Here is a 23333-nt window from a genome sequence, read left to right as displayed (position 1 = left end):
GAGTGTACAGCTTGTATAACAGTGTATATTTGCTGTCCCCTCAAAATAACTCAACACACAGCCATTAATGTCTAAACCGATGACAACAAAAGTGAGTACACCCATAAATGAAAATGTCCAAATTGGGCCCAAAGTGTCAATATTTTGTGTGGCCACCATTTTTTCCAGCACTGCCTTAACCCTGTTGGGCATGGAGCTCACCAGGGCTTCACAGGTTGCCACTGGAGTCCTCTTCCACTCCTCCATGACGATATTACTGAGTTGGTGGATGTTAGAGACCTTGCGCTCCTGCGCCTTCCGTTTGAGAATGCCCCACAGAAGCTCAATAGGGTTTAGGTCTGGAAACATGCTCCTTTACCCTCAGCTTCTTTAGCAAGCCAGTGGTTCTGTTGGAGGTGTGTTTAGGGTCGTTATCATGTTGAAATACGGCCCTGCGGCCCAGTCTCCAAAGGGAGGGGATCATGCTCTGCTTCAGTTTGTCACAGTACATGTTGGCATTCATGGTTCCCTCAATGAACGGTAGCTCCCCAGTGCTGGCAGCACTCTTTCAGCCCCAGACCATGACACTCCCACCACCAGGCTAGACTGTAGGAAAGACACACTTGTCTTTGTACTCCTCACCTGGTTGCCGCCACACACCCTTGACACCATCTGAACAAAATAAGTTTATATTGGTCTCATCAAACCACTGAACATGGTTCCAGTAATCCATGTCCTTAGTCTGCTTGTCTTCAGCAAACTGTTTGCGGGCTTTCTTGTGCATCATCTTTAGAAGAGGCTTCCTTTTGGGACGACAGACATGCAGACCAATTTGATGCAGTGTGCAGCATATGGTCTGAGCACTGACAGGTTGACCCCCCCACCCCTTCAACTTCTTCAGCAATGCTGGCAGCACTCATACGTCTATTTCCCAAAGACAACCTCTAGATATGACGCTGAGCACATGCACTCAACATCTTTGGTCGACCATGGCGAGGCCTGTTCTGAGTGCAACCTGTCCTATTAAACCACTGTATAGTCTTGGTCACTGTATTGAAGCTCAGTTTCAGAGTCCTGGCAATCTTCTTATAGCCTAGACCATCTTTATGTAGAGCAACAGTTCTTTTTTTCAGATCCTCAGAGAGTTCTTTGCCATGAAGTGCCATGTTGAACTTCCAGTGACCAGTATGAGAGAGTGAGAGCGATAACACCAAATTTAACACACCTGCTTCCCTTTCACACCTTAGACCTTGTAACACTAACAAGTCATATGTCACCGGGGAGGGAAAATGGCTAATTGGGCCCAATTTGGACATTTCCACTTAGGGTGTACTCACTTTTGTTGCAAGCAGTTTAGACATGAATGGCTGTGTGTTGAGTTGTTTTGAGGGGATAGCAAATGTACACTGTTATACAAGCTGTACACTCACTACTTTACATTGTAGCAAAGTGTCATTTCTTCAGTGTTGTCACATGAAAAGATATAATAAAATATTTACAAAAATGTGAGGGGTGTACTCACTTACGTGAGATACTGTATATGATCTGCTCACTATGAATGATATGCTAATCTTAGTGAAAATGTATTCAGTGTTCAAGAAATACATTTTATTTTTTTTAACATTGTAATTGGTTATGTTGGTTTCCTGCTATTGCTTTCATTGTTCATGAAATGACTTACCGGTAATACTAAGAATGGGGCAGGTAATGTTGCCAATAGTAACAGAAGTGGTATCATTGCCAGTACTGTTTGAGAATCCAGTTCCATTTATTATAAGGACTTCATCCTCTCCATTCCACTCTATAATAAAGTGTTCAAAAATAAATTTGTCTGCAAAATTATCAATTCTTTGAACATATAATATTGCAATATACTGTATACAATTTTGGGTCATCATGTAATCTAAGATATTAAAGATATTAAACACAAATGTTTCCATGTTTGTAGTATGGACTTCATTTTGTGGTCACTGAGACCAATGATGGTGTTTTTTATTGCAGTCACTGTAACTGATGCTGGAGGTTTTTATTGAACTCATTTACACCAATGATGATTCCAAATCTCTTTAATGTGCATTGCAGTACCAACATTTGTTGGCATTTAACTTCACTCTCTCAATCAACACTGACTATTTTAACCCATATACTGCTAGCATTAGTAAATAGATAAGGTAAGTATATTAAAGTATAGCATATTTACTTGTTTTAAACTTTTTATTTTACATTTCAGTTACTTTCTGGTGGCAAATGATGTCATACATCCCAGGATTCTTTAGGAGGGGAGGAACGGTTTTTGCTGGGGGTTATTTTTGCGACTCCTGATGCCAATGCTGGGGGGTTATTATTGCATTCACTGACACCAATGTTGGGGGGTTCTATTGCACACCCATTCTATTGCACACCCACACCTATTTACTTTTTTTTTTTCCAAAAAGCTTTATTGAACAAAATACACATTAGGAAAGTGTACAACAGTTGGATCAATTTGATCAACATTCTCGGTGATCCAATATTAACTAAGGTAGTAATAAACCACAGTTACATAGTATCGTAGAAACACAAAGAATTTCTATAAATGAAAAGGATCAATCCTGTATCTTAGAAGTGGCTATATGTGAAGATCTATATAAAAGATATATGCCAGCATGTTCCCCTGGATGGGGGAGGGGAGAAGAGTGGGTGAAATATGGGGGAAGGGAGAGAAGGGGTGTAGAGACAAGCAAGGATCACACGCTTTCAAAACATGAGAAGATTTACCCCAAATGGATGTGAGAGGAGATAAGCATCTATCAGAACTGAATAATTCTGCTTCTTAGAATCAGATCATAATCTGAGTATAGGCTTCTGTGTTTTTAAATGTTCGCCAAGGCTGACAGATCTTAGCAAATTTGACAGGAGTGTCGTGGGCAATTGCTATAAGTTCTTCCATCTCAGATAATTTTTCAACTTGCGTGAATCATTCTCTGATGGAGGGAGTTGCAGCTGTTCCCCAATGTCTTGGAATACATAATCTCGCAGCATTAATTAGAAATGTTGTCAAGGACTTATATGATGGTGGATTGTATTGATGATGTAAGTGTAGCAGGAGAGTGCTCGGTGAGAAATCAACCGGAATGTTGGTTATCTGAACTAGTATCTTGTGGATGTTAGACCAGAAATCGGCAATAAGTGGACAAGACCACCATATGTGTAGTAGATCCCCTCCAGGTAGATGGCATCTCCAACATTTGTCATTTGCGATGAGATTAGCTTTGTGTAGGAGGTAAGGTGTGCGATTTACACCCATGATGACTCCAATTATTTTTAAAATAAAGCAGAACTTCACTCTCTCATTCAACACTGACTATTTTTAACTCTTATGCTGCTAGCATTACTAAATAGATAAGAAAGCATATTTATTTGTTTTAAACTTTTTCTTTTTACATTTCTTCAGTTACTTCCTGGTTCACAGGCCTAGGAAAATTATGTCATACATCCCAGGAGTCTTCAGGAGTGGAGGAACTGTTTTTGCTGGGGTTTTTTTTTTGCAACCCCTGATGCCAATGCTGGGGGTTATAATTACATCCACTGACACCAATGTTGGGGGGTTCTATTGCACCCAATTACACCCATGATGACTCCAATTCTTTTTTAATGTGCATTGCAGTACCCAAATTTTTGGTCATTAAAACAGAACTTCACTCTCTCAATCCATACTGACTATTTTTACCCCTTATACTGCTAGCATTAGTAAATAGATAAGAAAGTATATCATATTTACATGTTTTAAAATTTGTTTTACATTTTTTCAGGTACTTCCTGGTTTACAGGCCTAGGCAAATGATGTCATACATTCCAAGAGTCTCCTGGAGGGGAGGAATGGTTTTCTCAGCTAAGCACACCCTCCTGTCTCTGTTCCTGAACTAAGGGCAGATGGAATATAGGAAGTAAATGCTTTATGAATCTTCTGCCCTTAATCAAGATGGTCATAGCCAGAAATGCTAGGGGGTGTTTTTCAAAGTTATTTGTCAGCAAAAAAAAGCATGGAAACATGGATGGATGGGTGAGTTTGCTTTGAATATTAAAAATTAATTAAATAGTGTTTTTGGTTTGTGGTGCCCAGATGCAGTGCAGTTCTGCTTTAAGGTGTGTTAAAGCCCATTCATTTTGCAAAACTAATTTAAATTGCAGTACTGACATTTTTGGGTATTAATGTGTTTTAAAGCTCATTGAGTTTGGATGACTAACTCAAAGCAAGAAAAGTGTCAGGGCCACATTTGAGATTCTCTGTTATTTTGAATGTTTTCTATTATTTTTTACGTTGACCACCACTGCTCTAGTGACTGCAAGTAACATCCTTATTTGGTGTCTCTGTGTAACCACACAGGGGCAGCAACAGTAGCACAATATGGTCAAAATCACATCCCAATAGGGTCTACTGCAAAGGTAGCCCATGTGAGGAATGAATGGCAAAACTGAAAACGGAAGGATATCTTCCTATGATAATCTGGCTACTGGCTGATATGGTTAAGCACAATAAGCTCAGTTCACAAAGCTAACACACCAGGATAGGAATCCTTAATTTAAAAAAGTCACATGGTTAAAAATATAGTACCTACGGCTAATACACGATAAGAAAATCGGCTGAAAATTTCCGTTCAGCGAGCGATCGGCCGATATTCTACTCGTTAATGCCCAGCCATCAATGAGCGATATCGATATTGTGAACGAAAAATACCGTTTGAAAAACACGAAAAATTCTGTCGTCTCGTTTGCAAAAGAACGATATTCTATACGTTGGTGTTGAGGTCGTTCATTTTTAAATCTGTATACATTCTTGGCAACGTTTTCGACCGACGAACACTGTTTCGATGGTCGGCGGGCAACGGTCGGACGATATTCGGACCGTGTATGTTGGCAACGTTTTCGACCAACAAATACTTTTTCAAAAGTCGGTGGTCGAATGATCGGGCGATATTCTAATCGTGTATTCACACCATTAGGCTGGACTTAAAGCCCGACTCTGGGCACAAGAAAAAAACTACCTTTGCAGAGGGGCCTACCCCTACTTCAAGGGGTTATTGCTTTCTTTTGCCTAGGGGTAGAGGAATAAAGGGTAATACATACTTTATTCCTTGTCCCAGCTTGGTCCTTCTGGTAGTGCAACCGGTCCAGCACGGCTGCCTCTCTAACGCACTCCTGGCTGCACTTTTGCATCCTCCATGAACAATACAGGGTTAATAGCCCTGCATTGTATGTGATGACACTGAAAGATTGCCCACAGCCTGGGGAGCGAGAGGGAGGAGAGGACAGCACTGTAGCCAGCTGGAGTGGTGGCATGGTAATACAGACTTTTTATTTTCCCCTGGAGCAAACAAGCATTTTTTTTTTCTTGCAGCCTGGAATTGGGCTTTGTGAATTGAGCCTAATGTTGATTAAAACCAAACGGTAGAGTGCAAGCTGATATGCAAGCAGCAGGTGACTTGGAAAGCACTTGAACGGTAAATAGTACAGAGGATATGTGGATACTCTACCTGTACTAATAGAGCTTATCTCTGGAGTTTCCTTCACATTCCAGGTGTAACCACAGTCCCCAGTACATCGGGATGGAATTCCATTGATGTAGACTTCAACCTTTAGAATGATGAGATGTAATCTGTTATTAGTCAAGAGAAGTCACCATAGAATGTCCATGCATGTTATGGCCCTGCCTTCCAAATTAGCCCTTGAATTGTCAGATTTAATTGCCAATTGTCTAATCTTTTGCAAACGTGGACCTACATGTGTAGAATCCCTTGATAAAGTCACGTGGAGTGATGCAACGCGTCGGGAGGAGCCGGGTGATGCCACTTCCGGTCTACGGCCGATACCGGAAGTATCGGATTGTACCGCATCGGCGGATACGCGCTTGTCTTAACTATACTGCGATTTTGATATTTTTTTATTTAATAAATAATTTTAACGTACTACACCATGAGATCCTGTCTATTATTGTCCATAACATGAGCGGGAGTTATTGGAGAATATCTGGCCATTTCTGTTAAAAAAAGGCGGCTCATATTACCATATTACTGGCATTATTTCCGGAAGGAGAGAGGGATCTTGTATTGGCCCCATCAGAGCCTGATCTGTAGAGGAAGATTCATCTACTCTAACCTGGTGATATTGATCACAAAACGCTCATATGAGTGTATATGGAGGTGAGCGGCCATCGCACCTATTTAAGGATTAGCTCACTTTGGTGACATGCCGTCTCTACTGGCAACATTGGAAAATCACAAGAGTCACTTTATATTTGTGAAGAGTCACAAGAGTCACATTTCACTTCCTGAAGCACATTTCTTTGTTGCATTTTTTGCACATGGACTATTTTTGGATATTTAGATTCACCTACCTTTGAGTGCAATTATTTCTTCACCTATTAAGCACTTTATTGCCCTTTCACTACTACGTATGAATTGCTATATATTATTTATATTTTATGTCATTTATTAGTATATTACCTTTCAGCATATATTGGCAATTTGCACATCTACTACATATTTATTTGTTGCACTTGCACTATTACGCATGATTTGCTATTTTAAATATATGTTATTTATTAGTATTTTACCTTTCAACATTTATTTTCATATCTACTACATATTTTTTTGCATTATTTACACATTTTTTGATTATTGCATATTATGCGAATCATGATGTTTCGTCTCATTATTATTGTTTTTCACATTTGATTATCATCTACCTTTTCTTGGGATTTGCATCACACACCAGCGTGTGTAGTGTGCGATCCATGGCATATTGATATACCTTTTGTCACGTCACATTGTTTTTTGTGAATAGTTATTCACTGGAAATTAGCGCCAATTTATTTCTACTTTGCTTTTCCTATGGTGGTGACACTTTAAAATTGGATGCTTTTTTCCACCTTCATCCCATTCCTACATTAGTACTATTTAATACACATATTGTTTTATATACCACATCCACTTCATTGGTAGCGCATTGGCAGTTTATTGCTAATACATGTGTAGCACTACTACCATAGGAACCGCTGGATAGCATGCGTCCTCTGTTATTTGCCTCAACCTTCTCATGAATCTCAGCCTCGCTGACACACCAGGTAGAGTGTGCAAACATACAGTATAACAGGAAATCACTGAAAGTAATACTTGGTTCTCAATGGTAGTGCTATGTCAAAGAAAACAGGCACCAAACCAGTTAGTAAAAGCAAACCTATTATATTATCACCCAATGTGGTTGGTAACTAGGCAAGCGTAAAATGGATTAACAATGGTAATAACACAATTTAGCATACAAAGTGATTACCAGTAAGGATTAAGCATTTGATGACCCTTGGCATCCAGATCGACATAAACAGTAGCAAGGTCACTTCAAGTGCAGCAGTGAGCACTGGTAAAGTTTAATCTACCGAGTTTAGGAATTTTACTGCCATAGCACATTTATGGTGGCGATGCTAGTCCTAGACTGATTGGGTATGCACTGTCCAAAAGAAAAGGAGGATAGTAGCAGAGGGGGAAGGGGAACAACGGGGGCTTGCAGAGAAGGTAACACGGGAGGGGCAGACGTTTAAGATGTTCTTCTGCTGACTATCATTGGGGCACTTTAAGAGCATCTTTGCACTTAATGACAGTCCTAGTTAACCTGCATGCAGTATAGGTACAGTATAGGTACTGTATAGTCTTGGCACAGATGCCAGGTGCAAGATAGATGTGGTTCCAATGCGGTAAAGGTTGGCTAGAATGCAGTATAGGATTGGTATAGGTGCAGTCTAGGTTTGGAATAAGTGAAGTATAGAGTGCAGTATGGGTGTAGTGTGGATTGGATACACTTGGTGTCCCGCTCTGAGTGGCTTAAGCCCTGCTAGCAGTATCGGCAATGGGAGAACAACCCTCTTACCAGTCCCCGGGATGCTGCAGTGACCTCTTGCTGTAAATGGGGGAGCCCCCTCCCCAAAAGCCTCCATTGATCAGCAGTAGGAAGCAGACGGTGAATAGACTTTCTAGTCTGCCTGCTGCAGTGGTGCAGGTACTGCAATGTGGGCATTGCTGTGCTGCCCCCGAGTGTCCTTACTCCCAAACTCAGGATCAGTTTTCTGCTTGTATGGACTCCATCTCAGTCATCTCACTCATCTTGTATGGACACCAATAAAAACACACACACAGTTTTTGACAATTCCATTATTGAAAAATAAAAAAAACTGTTTCCCCTGATGTAAATCCATCGTCAATCCAACCGCCCCCTTCTGATATCACAGACTGCTACATGCTGGGTCAGCAACATCATGAGGAGGCGGTGCCACCAGGTGACACATTCAAATGACCCCGCCCCTTACCTATAAAGGAACTATAAAATGGGGGAGCCTGCAGTAGGTAGCCAGCCTTCATGTCAGGGGGAGCATTTTTGTTTTCTATTTTTAGGGTGCGGTGTGATTGACGATGGATTTACATCTGGGTTTTTTTTTAATAAAAGGGTATGTTAAAAACTCTCTGTGTTTTTATTTCTTTTTTACACTTTTAGTGAATGGGTAGGGGTACTATGTACCCCATACTTATTCACATGGGGGGGGCAGGATCTGAGGGCTCCCTAATAAGCCCACAGACCCCCCAAGCCACCGGCAACGGTTGTGGTGATGAGGCCCTTGTCTCAATTGATACCTTGAGGGCAAGGTACTTTGAGGTGGGGGGCAGAGCCCCTCCTGCCCCAAAGCACCATCCATGTTGAGGGCATGTGGCCTGGTATGGACCTGTCGGGCTGCATGCCCAGATAAGGGTCTGGTATGGATTTCATGGAGGAAAACCATTGACAGCTGATAACTCATCGGTTGTAAAGGATGCTGCGGCTGGCTTTCCAGCCCAGCTCCTCAACAATCAGCTTATACTCCTTAGCCCAATCAGGGCAAAAAATGCACTGTGCAGCGCGCAGGGTCTAACACCTGCTCAACACCCTGAAAATTTGTGAGTTGGATGAACAGGCTGAGCTCATGCCCAGGCCAAACCATTCACCCAACACTAATGGAGAGACTTTCCCTCACTGACAATTGTGTCAATAGACAGGACGTAAGAAAAAATCTCCAACAGCAAAATCCTTTTTATTCCTGCCTTGGTCCCTGCTGCTGATTTCCCTCATTTCCTGTCTGGTGTAGTCCTTTTCACCTAGACACTAAAGAGGAAATCGCTCAGAAAGAAGTAGTGCAGCTCTGTTTACATTTCCAGCACAGTGCAAGTGTGGCAGGATGAACAACTACTGTACATGCATAGGAGTGATGTCATCCTGTGCCAGCCAATCAAGATGGCCGAAGATGGGCACCTGGAAGAAGCCAGGAAGAAAATGCTGGCGAGGGACCTTGCAAACTTTGGACTATTGGAACATAGGTGAGTATTCTTGCATTTAGTGCTTTAATATAAAAGTGATGTATGCTTAAAGTGAACCAGAACTCAAAATGAAGATATACAGGGAACATTTAGAATTGTTTATTGTGCCTAAGCAGTACCATAAATAATTTACCTTCTGGTTTTAATTACTCCTGAAAAATCAAAGTGCACTTCCTGGTATGTGAGTGTGCCTAAGCACCCCTGTGCCCACAGCCTCATGCATATGTTCAGTATGGGGTTTAAGACATTTCTGCCTCTGATTGCTAGTCTCAGGAGATTTGTAATGAGATTTGGTGATGTCACTACTGTACTGCTTGCCTACTTTCCTTGCTGGAGTCTCTGACATGAGGACCGGAAACTCTACCCTTACCAAGATGACAACCACCACACAGAAAAAGCTATAGTAAATCAGTTATGTTGGAAAGATCAGTTGCAATATTTGTGACTAGTCCTTTGTCCTCTACCAGCCTTATTTTGGGAACAGCTTATATAGTGACCCTTTAAATTCCCAGAGGTAACGAGCAGTAGCTTGAAATAAAGGCATTACAGCCTGTTGAAATAAACTAGTCATGCACAGAGCTAAAAGTACTTATGCTAAATTATTTTTGTACAGGATCACTTTTAAGTGTTGCATACAAACGCATTTATACCTGAGGTTTTTCATGTGGCGTCCTCACAAAGTCTCCAAGCATACGTGGACGGAACAGTCCTCCTTCAACCAATTTTATGGAATACATTTTAGCATTTAATCCAGTAACAGTTGAGTTGTTTACCTAGCAGCCAGGACACAGAAGTCACATTAAGATAAATATAATGTCAAACAATAGTTATGCTTGCATTCTTTCTGGGGTTTTCCAATAATTTTACATTTTAGAAAATGTTAGTATTATGCAAACTCTAAATCTATTTTCGGTATTTTTGGCATCATGTCGGTTTTCTTTTTTTTTTTTCCAAAAAATTTTTATTTAGAAATTGTCAGAAAATATACAGAACATGCAATCTCTTGGCACAAGAGACATTAAGGTATCAACAACTTTGATTTTAACCAGCATGGTGTACATGAGAAACATAACAAATCATGCATAGAAAGTCAACATAGCACGAATATTGCTTATCATGCTGAAACATAGTGGGTAACAGTAATTCAGAACACTCTGTAACTTATAATGCATCTAGAACGGAGGAATAGGAAATCATTCTTTCAAGGGATGGTTATCCGTTCAGCTTTGAAACACAACCATTAAGAACGAACGAGTAGGGGCATATGGTGATATGTCTAATCGAAATTGTTGTGGGAGTGAATCAGCCCTTAGGTATATAGAAATAACGTGTGGAGATTAAACAAAAAATTCTTAATGGAGTTTTTAGTGTGGGTTTTGGAAAAGGTAAAGTCATAAAGAGATAATTTTTATGATCGTATTTGAGAAAGTATGTTCCTGTAGGGAGTTGGCTTCCCTGGGAGCAGGGTCCAACTCCCAATGAAATTTAGGAAGAGTTATGTGGGTGGAATAGGGGAAGGGAAGAAGAGAGGGGGGAGGGAAGGAAGGGTAAACGGGTGGGGATGAGGGAGAGTCAGGTAGGGTAGGAGGGGGTGAAGGGCAGGAGTCGGCGGCTTCCGCCTCCAGGCCAAAACGGTCAATAAATCTGAGGATCAGCAACTCAAGTACTTGATGAGTATCAAGGTTGGTAGGTTATCAACTGAGGATGGGTCCGAAGCCCACTCCCACTACTTCCCTTGCTTAGGGGCGGGAGGGGCCCATGGCCCAGTCGGGTAGTAAGGATCAGGAGCATGGTTAGCCAAGAATCCTTAGGTGAAATATAGTAAGTTCGAGGTGTCAGCAATAGTTGCATCACGTGTCATTATTTGTGGGTTAAGTTGGTAGTACATTTATGTCGGAAGGAGGAGCTGGAGAGTAAGATCCACGGAACCAGGTCCAGGGAGCCCAAATGCTAGCATAAGAATCTGTTCTGTCACGGGCAATGGCTATCAACTCTTCTAGTTTCGCAATTTTGTCCACTCTATTTAGCCATTCCTGTTTTGTAGGTGGATTAGTTGACTTCCAGTGGGGTGGAATACATGCTTTGGCTGCATTGAGAAGGTGGGGTAGGAGGGATTTGCAGTATCTATGAGGGGGTGTTTTAGTAAAGTGAAGTAGAAATAGGGCGGTTGAGAATGGGGTATCTATATTCAGGTCTTTTGTGATCGTGTCCCAAATTGAATTCCAGAAGGGACGGATCTTTGGACAAGTCCAAAAAATATGGAGGAGGGTTCCCGTATCAGACTGGCATCTCCAGCATGTATCAGGGATGGTAGGGTGAAACTTGTGGAGAATCTCTGGGGTACGGTACCACCTAGTTAAAAGTTTGTAGCAGTTCTCCTGTGTGGTAACGTTAAGGGAAGCTCTATGTGCAATCTGGGACATGTTTACCCATTCTTTGTCAGAGAAGAAAAGGCTAAGATCTGCTTCCCATCTCGGTTTTGCTTTGTTGATAATGCCATGCGGGTCTGTAGTCAGGAGATTGTATGTGATGGAGATGAGATGGCGTGTGGGCGAGGTGCGTAGGCATAACTTTTCAAAAGGAGAAGGGTCTCTCGATAAAGCTCCAGCATTGTTGAGTGAATTAAGGAAGTGTCTGATTTGAAAATATGACCAATTGGGGATGGGGGCGGATAATGTAGTACATTTAATTTGTGCACGATCCAAAAGTGATCCTTTCTCAAAGAAATGAAAAGCAGCAATATGTTCATCCTGCCAAGAATTACGTAAAAAGGAGGGAGACATCCCAGGGAGGAAGTCTGGGTTTTGTTTGATCGGAGTTAGAGGACCAGGAGCCGAAGAAATTGCGGTTAGCTTACAGGCGGCTCTAAAAGAAGATAGAGTAGCGTATATGAGGGGATGTTTTTTCAGCGATGGGGGGGTGTAATCTTTTGCAGACCAGAGAATAGTACGAAAGGGTAGGGTACAGAATGATTTTTCTAAGCCAACCCAGTCCTTATTGGTTTCATGTAGGAACCAATCTACCACTCTTGTCATATGACAGGACCAATGATATTTCAGGAGGTCTGGAAGGCCTATACCTCCCTCCGCCTTCGGTTTGGATAGAAGAGCGAAAGAAAGCCTAGGCTTTTTCCGAAACCACAGGAATTTAGTGCAGAGGGATTTAAACGAATTAAAAAAAGTTTTTGGGATTCTGATAGGTATGGCTTGAAGAAGGAAGAGTAAGCGCGGGAGAATATTCATCTTAATGATGGCAGCACGACCAAACCAAGAAAAGTGTGGTTTGGACCATCTTTTAATATCATCTCTAATCGTTTGCAATATCGGAAGGAAATTTGTAGGGAAGAGTTCAGTCAAATTGTTTGTAAGGTGAATACCCAAATATTTAATTGAAGAATGTGTCCATTGGAAGGGGAAGTTAGTTTTACACTGGTCGACTAAGCTTTGAGGTAGGGATATGTTGAGGGCATTCGATTTCGAGAAGTTAATTTTGAAATTGGAGATTTTTTGGAAGAGTTTGAATTCCTGTAGGAGGGTTGGGATGGATACAAGGGGATTGCTAAGAAATAGGAGAATATCATCGGCGAAGGCCGCTATTTTATATGTGCGCTGTGAAACGGTTATTCCTGTTATGTTTGGGTTTAATGCTAAGGATCGTAAGAAGGGCTCCAGGGTCAAAACAAATAGGATCGGGGACAGGGGGCAACCCTGCCTTGTCCCGTTTCCGATGGAGAAGGCGCCCGACAGGCTCCCATTCACCCTCACACAGGCTGAGGGTGTAGAGTACAAGGCAAGTATGAGGGTAAGTAAGCGGTCAGGAATACCCATATGCTTTAGGACACTTGCCATATAGTTCCAGTCGAGCCTGTCGAACGCCTTCTCAGCATCGAGAGAGACATGAAACCCTTAAGTTTATGTGAAGTAATCCAATGATGTATATTGATAGCTTTTATCGTGTTATCACGAGCTTTGCGACCAGGAACAAAGCCCACCGGATCTTTGTCTATCAACTGGGGGATTAGGGGGAGAAGCCTGTTGGCAATGATTTTAGCATAAAGCTTTATATCGACATTTAGTAGGGAAATAGGTCTATAATTGGATACACAGGTTGGATCTTTATTTTCTTTGGGTATCACAGAGATGTGAGCTTCTAGTAGTCTATTGTGAGGATAAGGGGGAGAAGCCAGTGCGTTGAACGCTTTCAATAGTGGAGTGGAAAGTATGTTTGCAAAAATCTTATAATATGGGGCTGTGAATCCATCGGGGCCTGGGCTCTTACCCGCTTTAAGTTGGGAGATTGCTAGTTTGAGTTCTTCTTCCGAGAAGGGATCATCTAAATTTTGAGTTTGTGAGGGATTAAGGGTTTTAGGGCATGCAGTCTGGAGGAAGTCATGAATGAGGGAATTCTGTGTCTGCTCGGGGATTGTGTGGTCTAAGTTGTATAATTCGGTGTAATATTTCTCAAATTGGGATGCAATATCTGGAGTTTTTACGAAGGTATTTCCATGTTTGTCTCTGATTGAATGAATGTATGACTTGGCTTTTTTCTCTTGGAGGGCTTTGGCTAGGAACTTGCTACTTTTATTCCCGAACTCATAAAAAAGTTTCTGTTGAAAAATGAATTTGCGCTTAACTTTAATATGGAGTTCATCAAGCAACAATTGCCTGTTGTGGACTAGTTCGGTATATGTGTGTTGGGCTTTAGTGCGTTTATGTGTTTTTTCTAATTCTCGGATTTTGTTGATTAGGGATTGGGTGTGGGCCTCATTGGTTTTCTTCTTAGATGATTTTAGAGAAATGAGTGAACCTCTCATGACACATTTGTGTGCTTCCCAAACAGTTATGGGAGATACGTCGTCATTACTATTGTCATAAAAGTATTCAGTGAGTTTATTGCCTACGTATTGGATGTCTGGTTCGTGGGTAAGAAGGGAGGAGTCTAATCTCCAGAATTTGTTGTGCGGAAAATCTTTGGGGATAGATAATGTCAGGGACACAGGGTGGTGGTCTGAAATTAACATAGGTTCTATTGCTGACTTTTTGATCAGGGGTAAGTCTTTTTGAGAAAGAAAAATGTAGTCTAATCTGGAATATTTTTGGTGAGGTGGGGAGAAAAAAGTAAAATCTTTGACCGAGGGGTTCAGCGTTCTCCAGGTGTCATGGAGGATTAGCTCATGGAGGGACTGTCTAATCTGTTTAAGAGCTTTGTATGGGAGAGATGATGTTCCAGAGGATGAGTCTAGGATTGGATCCAATGCTACATTGAAATCCCCCCCCAGTATCGTGATTCCCTGTTGGAAGCCTGCTAGCAGGGCCGATATTTTCCTGAAGAACGGAACTTGGGCCGAGTTGGGACTATAAATATTTTCTAATGTGAATGGCTTTTGTGAAATGGTGCCTTTTAGGAGGATGTATCTGCCGTCAGGATCAATAATAGTGTCAGAGCATTCCCAGTCTAGCCTTTTGGAAAGGAGAACTGCCACGCCCTTAGTCTTTCCCAGAGGATTGGTGGCCAGATAAGATGTGGGGTAACGGAGGTTGCCGAGTTTTGGAGTATTTTGTGTGTGAAAGTGCGTTTCTTGAAGGAATATAATGTCGGCTTTAAGCTTGTGCAATATGTCTAATACTTGGCTGCGTTTTTCTGGCTTATTCAAACCCTTAACATTCAGGGAAACAACCTTGAGTGGTGAGAATTTGGGGGATTCTAAAGAGGACGTCATCGTTGAAAAGAAGCTGGTCCCGCAAAATAGGGGACGTTAATGTGATAGTAGTGTAGGTACGACCAAGTCAGCACTGGAGGCAAAAACCGCCGGGGGAGAGGGGGCCTGAGGAATACGGGAAGGTAGGGGAAGGATAGGCAGGTGTGGTAAGGAAAGGAGGGGTTGGGTAGGGATAGGAATGAGGGGTTAAAGACCCAGAGAAAGGGTATGAAGGAGAATCACACCCTAACTGGATTTACAAATGTCGGAAAAGTCGACAGGAAGAGCGTCAAATGTACACTACCTGTCTTGTGGGGTCGGTTTTCTAAGCACTTCCTGTTGCAAACTGACAACACTAAAGCCTTGTGCACACGGTCAGATTATCGGAATAATATATGTCTCTTTTTTGTTGCATGCAGGTCTCATATGGAAAGTGAAGAGGTTACTTTCATACAAAAATTCTAGTAGGACAGAATTCAACTTCAGAAGTGATGTCATGTGTTGAATTGTTTTGTATGTTTCGTTTCTGAGCATGCATCGTTTTGCTCTTACGGTTTTTTTTCGGACGAAAACTTTACTAATTAAACAAAAATCAGACGTTATGTTCACGTAAAATAAACATTTTTTAGCCTGCACATCCAGTTTTTGTTGTCCGAAAATTCATAATCGGCGGTCAAAAGCACTATACTAACGATCCGAAAATCGGCAGAGCGTTCATTGGACAAAATTTTACTTCCGAGTTTCTTATCGTGCGTACGGCCTTAAAGCCCCGTACACACGTACTGATCGTCGGCCGAACCATCGGCCGTCTTTTGTCCAGGGCTGTCGTGTCTGTTGAAAACTGCAAAAGACTGCACACGAATTTTGTCGGCCAACAACAGCCGACTGCAGAAGTGATGTAATGTGATGGTTAACTTTCCGTGTGTTTTTTCTTTTCTAAGCATGCCCAGTCTTGCTAATCTGCTGTCTGTCGGCCGAAATCTGTACTGACTGGCGAACAATCGGCCGTTCTGGTGACGGCCAACAAAAATTTTAATGCCTGCATACCCGATTCTGTTCGGCCAAAAATGCGCTGTCGGCTGTCAGAAGCATCATACTAACAAGCCTACAATCGGCCGAACGGTCGTCAGCCGAATATATATACGTCCGACAATCGGTACGTGTGTACGGGGCTTAAGTCAGTGCCTCGTAATTAGCAATAGCAATGTCAGCTTGCCAGCACCTTCAGTTGACTGTTGGTCTGCCCATCTGAAAAACCTGATTAGCAGCCCTAAGACCAACTGATGGAACACATACAGCAGGTTGACAACACTGCTGCTAGTTCCTTTAGCTGGATACACACTATGCAATTTTCTTTAGATTTTTTCCTTTAGACTTACCAAAACCATATAATATGAGCCCAGACCTTAACACTTTCAATTTGTATGTGATCAGGCAGGCCCTTGCACTACATAGTTGAAGGTAAACCTAAAGGAAATTACCAACAAAGGTTTTATAGTGTGTATCCAGCTTTAGCGTTGCCAGCCAGTAAAACAAATTGCAATTACAGGCAGGACCTCCACATAAAACACTTTGCAAGTTCCAGGTTTTTTTTGCTTATAGCATCATTTTTAGTAAAATATATAAAAAAAAAATAAAAATCAGTACCAGGGACGACTGTACTTATTATTTATGCAAAGTGTCCCTGGTGCTGGATGTCATAATTGAAATCTGAAGTCCTCTGCTACCCTGATATAATCCACAGCTATAATCAGGCACTCGACAAGAGTGTTGACTATACCAGCGCTTTCTGCCCTTTCCTCCATTTATTAAAGTCGTACTATAGCTGACATGAATGAAAAGGGCTCTAGGGGCAGAGAACTTCAGATTTATAACTAGACAGTCGACACCAGTACAAGAGACACTTCACTTTATATAAGTATGGACCTTGCGTCAATTAAAACAAAAAAAAATACATTTTTACCTAAACTTAGGCTTTAAGAAAACCGTGTACAGTGAGGCAAAATGCCAAACATAATGACAAATACATTTTGGATTTACATACAGTTATATAAAAGAAAAATACATTCAGCAGAGCAATGTACATAATACAAAGATGGTTCAAAGTAGCATGGCAGTATAAAGCAAAACACAGATAATGCAAGGTATTCTGACATCAAGAAAATCCACATAAATTCTTACTTCCAAAAACAGGGAGGTAATTGTATACAATATGCCAGAGTTTGCTCGGACGAACACTTCAAATTTTTTAGAGGAAAAGAAACGAGAGGAGAGAAACTAAAGGATGCCTATGTATGTAATAATATAACTCAGGAAGGGGTAAAAGAAGGGGGAGAAGAAAAAAAAAGGGGGGGGGACCCAGGTGATAAGATACACGCGTGCATTGGCAAAAAGGACAGAAGGCCTCATTCTTCAAAGCCACTGTCCAGGAGGGACTTCTCAACTGAATATACAAACATGTCCCAATATGACCATATTTTAGTATATTGTTCCCTCTCTATTGTTTTTTGTCGGTAAGCACTAGGTACACCATAGCATTAATACTCCTGACTTTTTTAAGCCACATGGCAATAGAAGGGGGATTAGGGTCTTTCCAGCACAGGGTAATACAAGCTTTAGCGGCATTAATCATGTGACGGAGTACTGATTTCTTGTATGTCTTAAGCGGAATTTGTGAAAAGCGGACCAAGAAGAAGGCATGATCCTCCAGTATTGGGAAGTCGTGAGTTGTTGAGAGAACTTCTGCACCTCCAACCAATACTGTTTAAGTTTTGGACAAGACCAGAAAATGTGAAGCAAGGTTCCATGTTCTTCACGGCATCTCCAGCAATGTAAAAACAGAAAATGAATGCTGCGCTATGGTGAATAAAAATGTGACTCAAAAGTGCTGCTGTGCAAAAAATCAAAAGGATTTTAAACGTAATAGTATGTGAAAAAAGCGCAAAATTGATTGTGATTAGCAATATAGTGGCGAACCACTAAAATGCCTTAAATGAATAGATAATTGAGTGAGTAATTAATATATAAGACAGATAACAATGCAAAACCACTGTCGGTAATAATAATAACTTTCACCCTGTGCAGTGAATAAGCGAAGTTCATAAAAATATGTATAAGTCCAATAAATACTAAAATGCAATCAAAAAATTCCAATAGGTTATAAAAAAGTGCTTCAGCAGGTAGCCAGTGAAGGGTACTCCACCAAGACAAAAGGTGCTCAAGTGCTGGAAATTAAGTGCAAAATCATGCTGCCATGGTGTGGTGAAAAAAGGTGACTTTTCCTCTCCCCCAGGATGTTACACTTACCGGACAAAATGGACCCCTAGACAGTACTGTGTAAGGGCCACACAAGCTAAGTCTGGCAGGGAATCCGGGCAATAATCCTCATGGCTGATTGGGACCGCTTAGGGAACTCCTGTCCGCCGCAGCTTCACAGATCTCCTTTAGCATTGTTATCTATCTCCAGCAATGATCCAAAGCCTCTGGAAAGTATTTACATAGAGCTGACGGGTTAAGGTACCAACGTGGTAATAATTTGTAGTTGGATTCCTGAATACGCATATATATGGATGATTTCAAGGCAAGATGGATGATATTCTGATGCTAGACAGATGTGAAGGTTCTATAAAAGTTATTGTAGAGTCTCGTTTTTTTTTTTTTAATAACAAACATGTTATACTCACCTCCTTTGTGCAGTTGGTTTTGCACAGGGCAGCCTGGATCCTCCTTTTCTTGGGTTCCTCATTGCTCTTCCTAGCCCCTCCCTCCCGTTGAGTGCCCCAACAACAAGCAGCTTGCTATGGGGGCCCCCGAGCCGAGCTGCAGCTCCGTGTGTCCATTCAGACACGGAGCTGCTGTTCGACCCGCCCTCTCTCCCCTGATTGGCTAACTGACTTTGATTGACCGTGACTGTGTCTCAGCCAATCAGAAGAGAGAGTCCCGGACAGCCGTGGGACTGGTGGACATCACTGGAAAGAAATGGGGCTCAGGTAAGTATTAGAGGGTGCTGGGGAGGCTGCTATACCCAGAAGGTTTTTTATCTTAATGCATAGAATGCATTAAGATAAAAAACCTTCAAACTTTACAACTCCTTTAAGATCCCTTTCCCATTTGCTAAGGCCCGGCATAATAAAATAGAGAGATTAGCAATGCGTACATCTTAAAAAGGGTATGGGGAAGAGGGTCCCTGTCCTCACAATATGATTAAACATTGTCTACTGACGTCAAAAGTTCGCCAGAGGTCCTAGGCTTTGGAAGTAGCAATGTAGGTGTAGCGCTTGCCAGAATTTACCCGTATCAGGTATCAGAGATCAAAAAATGAGAAGCTTGAAAACAATCCCTTTTCGAGAAGACAATGAAACGGGCCAGGTGCTGTGCCTGGAGTGAAGCTAGCATTTCCCAAAATGGGGAACAGTGGTAATTGAATGGAGGAAAGCTCAGGATTCTGGCAAGCAATTTACCCAACTTGGAGTGTGGGGCCTATAGTAGGATGCGTCTTTAGGGAAGTTGGTAAGGCTGTATAACACCATGGCACCCTACGCAAGTGAATAGGGCTAAACTGCTTCTGAATGACCATCCAAAGCTTACGATCTCCATGTCTGCACCAGTCGATCACTTTGCCAAGGTGGACAGCTCGGTAGTCTTTAAATGCATCTGGGACAGCCACTCCTCCATAACATTTAGGCAGCTTCAGAAGGTGTCTACAAAGCCTGGGTTGTTTGTGAGCCCATACAAACATGGTAAAGAGAGCATTGATTTGATGAAAGAAGGTCGAAGGAATACAGATGAGTAATGTCTGAAAGACATATAAAAACTTTGGTAAGATACTAACCAAGAGCGCAAGCATCGTTGCCACTTATCTAAGAGGGCGTGGACTTTACTGAGCAAGGGTGGGAAATTCAAAGCAAAGGTATCAACTGGGTTTGGGGGAATGTGGGTGCCTAAAAATTTTAACGTGGAGGATGCCCATTAAGAGTTAAAGTTAAGTAGTAAAGTGCGGAGCAACGGGGAGGGTAGGGAATCCCCCATGGCTTCAGATTTGGTAAAATTTATTTTCAGGTTCGATAATGCTCCATAAAGGTCAAATTCCTCCAAAAGGTTGGGCAGAGAAATATGCAGGTTAGATAGGGAGAAGAGCAGATCATCTGCGCAAGCAGAGACTTTGTAGAAGAGATCTCCTACTTGCAAACCCAAAATATTGGGGTTTATTGAACTCTTTTCAGAAAGGGCTCCAACGAAAGGGCAAATAGCAAAGGTGAGAGGGGACAACCCTGATGAGTATCGTTGGAGATAGAATGGCTCCCAAAACACCCCATTTGCCTTGACAGATGCCTGTGGGGCAGAATACACACTAGATATCCATTGAACTATCTGATCGCCAAAACCCATATGTCTCAAGACCGCAAACATGAAGGTCCAGTTTACCCTGTCAAAGGTCTTTTCTGCATTGGAACAAGAAAACGCAGAGAAAGTTTGGTTAGCGAAGTGGACCAGGTTGAGAACTTTAATGGTATTGTCTCTCACTTTGTGATAAGGAATGAAGCCCCTCTGGTCCAGGTGCACCAGCTGGGATAGCTAGGATTAAAGACCGGAGGCAAGAAGCTTGAATAAAAGCTTTAGGTCCATATAAAACAGTGAGATCGGTCGGTACTGCCGCAACTTGATGGGTCTTGCCCTTCCTTCAGAATGACTAAACATGTGCCAGCATTGTCGCCAGGGGGAACAAAGTAGTCTGTCACAGGGCATTAAACACTTTGATCATATGCAGACCTAGCAAGGGCAGTAGGGCCTTGTAATACTGTATGGTAAATCCGTCTGGGCTGGGCGCCTTGCCTGGTTTGACGGCCTTCACTGCTGTGTGCAATTCATCCATGGTAATAGGGGCTTTAAGATCGTGATGGACCAGAGAAGGAAGGTGAGAGAGGTGCGCCGAAGAAAGGTATACTTTAAGAGAGGAAGGGGATGGGGGGAGATGGAGAAAGGTTGTACAAAGAGGAATAGAATTCCCCAAACGTCTGTGCTATGTCTTTAGGCATAGAACGTTTTTGTCTGTCCTTCCCCTTTTTATGGGGTATATATGAAGCCGTACGTTGGTCCCTAGGGGCCCTGGCCAACAATTTACCACATTTGTTGCCGGATTCATAAGATAGCTTTTTGCAGGATTTCAATGCTGCTTTAGCTTTATAAGAAGAATGTCTGATATCTGACAATGAAGGTGGGCAAGGTCATTCCCTAAGTAAGGGACGGGTGTCCTCTTATGTTGCAGTTTGAGAACCTGGATGTTAGTTGTGCTTCTTGAAATTTTATAATGCGGGATCGATTCTTGATCAGGATCCCCTTAATAACAGCCTTGTGAGATTCCCACACTATACCTGGGTCACTCCCTGGGGTGTTGTTTGTCTGAAAATGCGCTGTAAGTTCTTTAACAACAACTGTTAAAACCTTGAGGGTCTGTAACAGACTTTTATTCAAGCCCCAACACCAATCTGGGGAGAAAGTGGAATTGGACAGTGAAAGACGCAACATGACTGGAGCATGGTCAAACCAGGTTATGTTTTCTATAGAAATACCTAAAATGGAAAAAAGTAGTTGATGGAGGAACAAAAAGAGGTCTATACGAGAATATAGGTGGTGGGGAGTGAAAAAGAAAGCGTTATCTTGTTTCCGAGCGTGCAAGATGCGCCAGGCATCAACCAACTGCAAGTCGTGTAGTGTTTGCAGAATACGTTTCCTGGAGCCGAGAGGAACAGAGGAAGTGCCAGAAGAAGTACCCACACTAGGATCAAGAGGAACATTTAAATCCCCTCTGAGGATCAATTTAACTTCTGCAAACTCCACTAGCTTTGAGAGGGTTTTACAAAGAAAGGAGTCCTGGTGAAGATTCAGTGCATATATGGTAGCCAACGTTAATTTAATACCGCCAATATGGGCTTCAAGAAAAAGATAACGGCCACCTGTATCAGAGCACCTGTCGAAGGGAGACCAGGGGATACGACTAGAAATCAGGATGGAACAACCTTTAGATTTTGCTTCCTAATTAGAGGCATGATATACACAAGGAAAAAAATCTGATCTGAAGGAATGGAAGTTCTCCTGCCTTAAAATTAATTTCTTGCACGAACGCTACATCGGTACGAGAGCGTTTCAGATCATTAAGGGGCATCCTCTGCTTCTCAGGAATGTTAAGCCCTTGACGTTTAGGAAAGTTACACACACTGCATCCATCACATCTGGAGGATAGGAAAGGAAAGAAGAAAAAAACAAAAGGGGGGGGGGTCCTGGACAAGGGGGATAGAAGAAAAAAGAGAAAGAGAGAGAGATAGGTAGGACTAGAAAAGAGTAGCCGAAGGCCTAGAAGAAAACAAAAAACAAAAGAAGACACTCACTTCTGAACACTCAGGTTCACGTGAATGCAGGCCTATGTGTGAAAGTGGTTGGAAACAGCAGGAGGGCAGAGCCCTGTGCCATAACTCTCTAGCAATTGTATAGTCAAACAATGTAATGCAGCAACAAAAAAAACCCATAGACAAGACAGAGAGAGGCAGAAAACAGTTACTGTTACTGATAATAAACTGCAACCTATAAAGAGAACTCTTGTAAGCTCAAACTAAGGAAACCCCAGTAACATACCCCCCAATCTATTATTGTGCAGAGTCGGGGCATCTAGTGGTATATGGTGCCTTACATAACAAGCGCATTACCTGGTTTAAACAAAACAGGGTAAGGCCTCCAGAAGTCCCGCACCACCTAACTTTGAAGTACCCCATTGCAACGTAATCATATACTGCCAGAAGGGTGGCTATAGCGCCTGGGCGGCCACCACACTCCACTTCTGCGCCCTTCCCCAACCCCCTCTGGGAAAAAAACCCTCTCATGACCCAGCACCCCCACACTGCAAACCCACTGTAGAGCTAACATTGTGCAAAACACACAGAAATTATTGAGGAGCAGTGTGGGGGAGGGAGGAAGAGAGGTCAGGGCATCTTCCTGGGGAGAACAACCCCCCACCAACCATGGGAATAAAGGCACGTCACCTTGGCCCCAGAAAAGGTGAGTTTCTAGGAATGTGCACTCTATTGCAGATGCCTGCAGCCAATATAACATACATAAACATACAAATAGGGTGTGTAAAGTCAGCAGGGACTTTACACCCAAGGAGACTGTCTGAGAGCAGCTGTACGCCAGCCCTGACTGAGTGCAGGTCCCTGCAGTGTGCCTCCTCCAGGAAGAAAACCGGCGCCTCTTTGTCAGCAGTGCCTCAAGCAGGGTTCTTCGGTCGGGGT

The 23333-nt window shown here is 42.3% G+C and overlaps 1 protein-coding gene across 1 annotated transcript in view; it reads right to left on the bottom strand.

Moving 5' to 3' along the window:
* LOC309556569 (fibrocystin-L-like) overlaps positions 1-23333 on the bottom strand; it is a gene marked incomplete at both ends in the record, with an annotated part of 290856 nt that overhangs the window by 180024 nt on the left and 87499 nt on the right. Inside the window, 5 exons of the mRNA XM_082259013.1 lie at positions 1661-1780; positions 5493-5592; positions 10004-10126; positions 13195-15056; positions 21423-22083. Coding sequence (XP_082115139.1) covers positions 1661-1780; positions 5493-5592; positions 10004-10126; positions 13195-15056; positions 21423-22083 — 2866 coding nt within the window. The remainder of the gene's footprint in view (positions 1-1660; positions 1781-5492; positions 5593-10003; positions 10127-13194; positions 15057-21422; positions 22084-23333) is intronic.

Source organism: Pelophylax lessonae (assembly GCF_965119305.1).
Source record: "Pelophylax lessonae genome assembly, chromosome: 5".
NCBI classification, from domain to species: Eukaryota; Metazoa; Chordata; class Amphibia; order Anura; family Ranidae; genus Pelophylax; species Pelophylax lessonae.
This window is presented reverse-complemented; position numbering and strand designations above follow the sequence as displayed.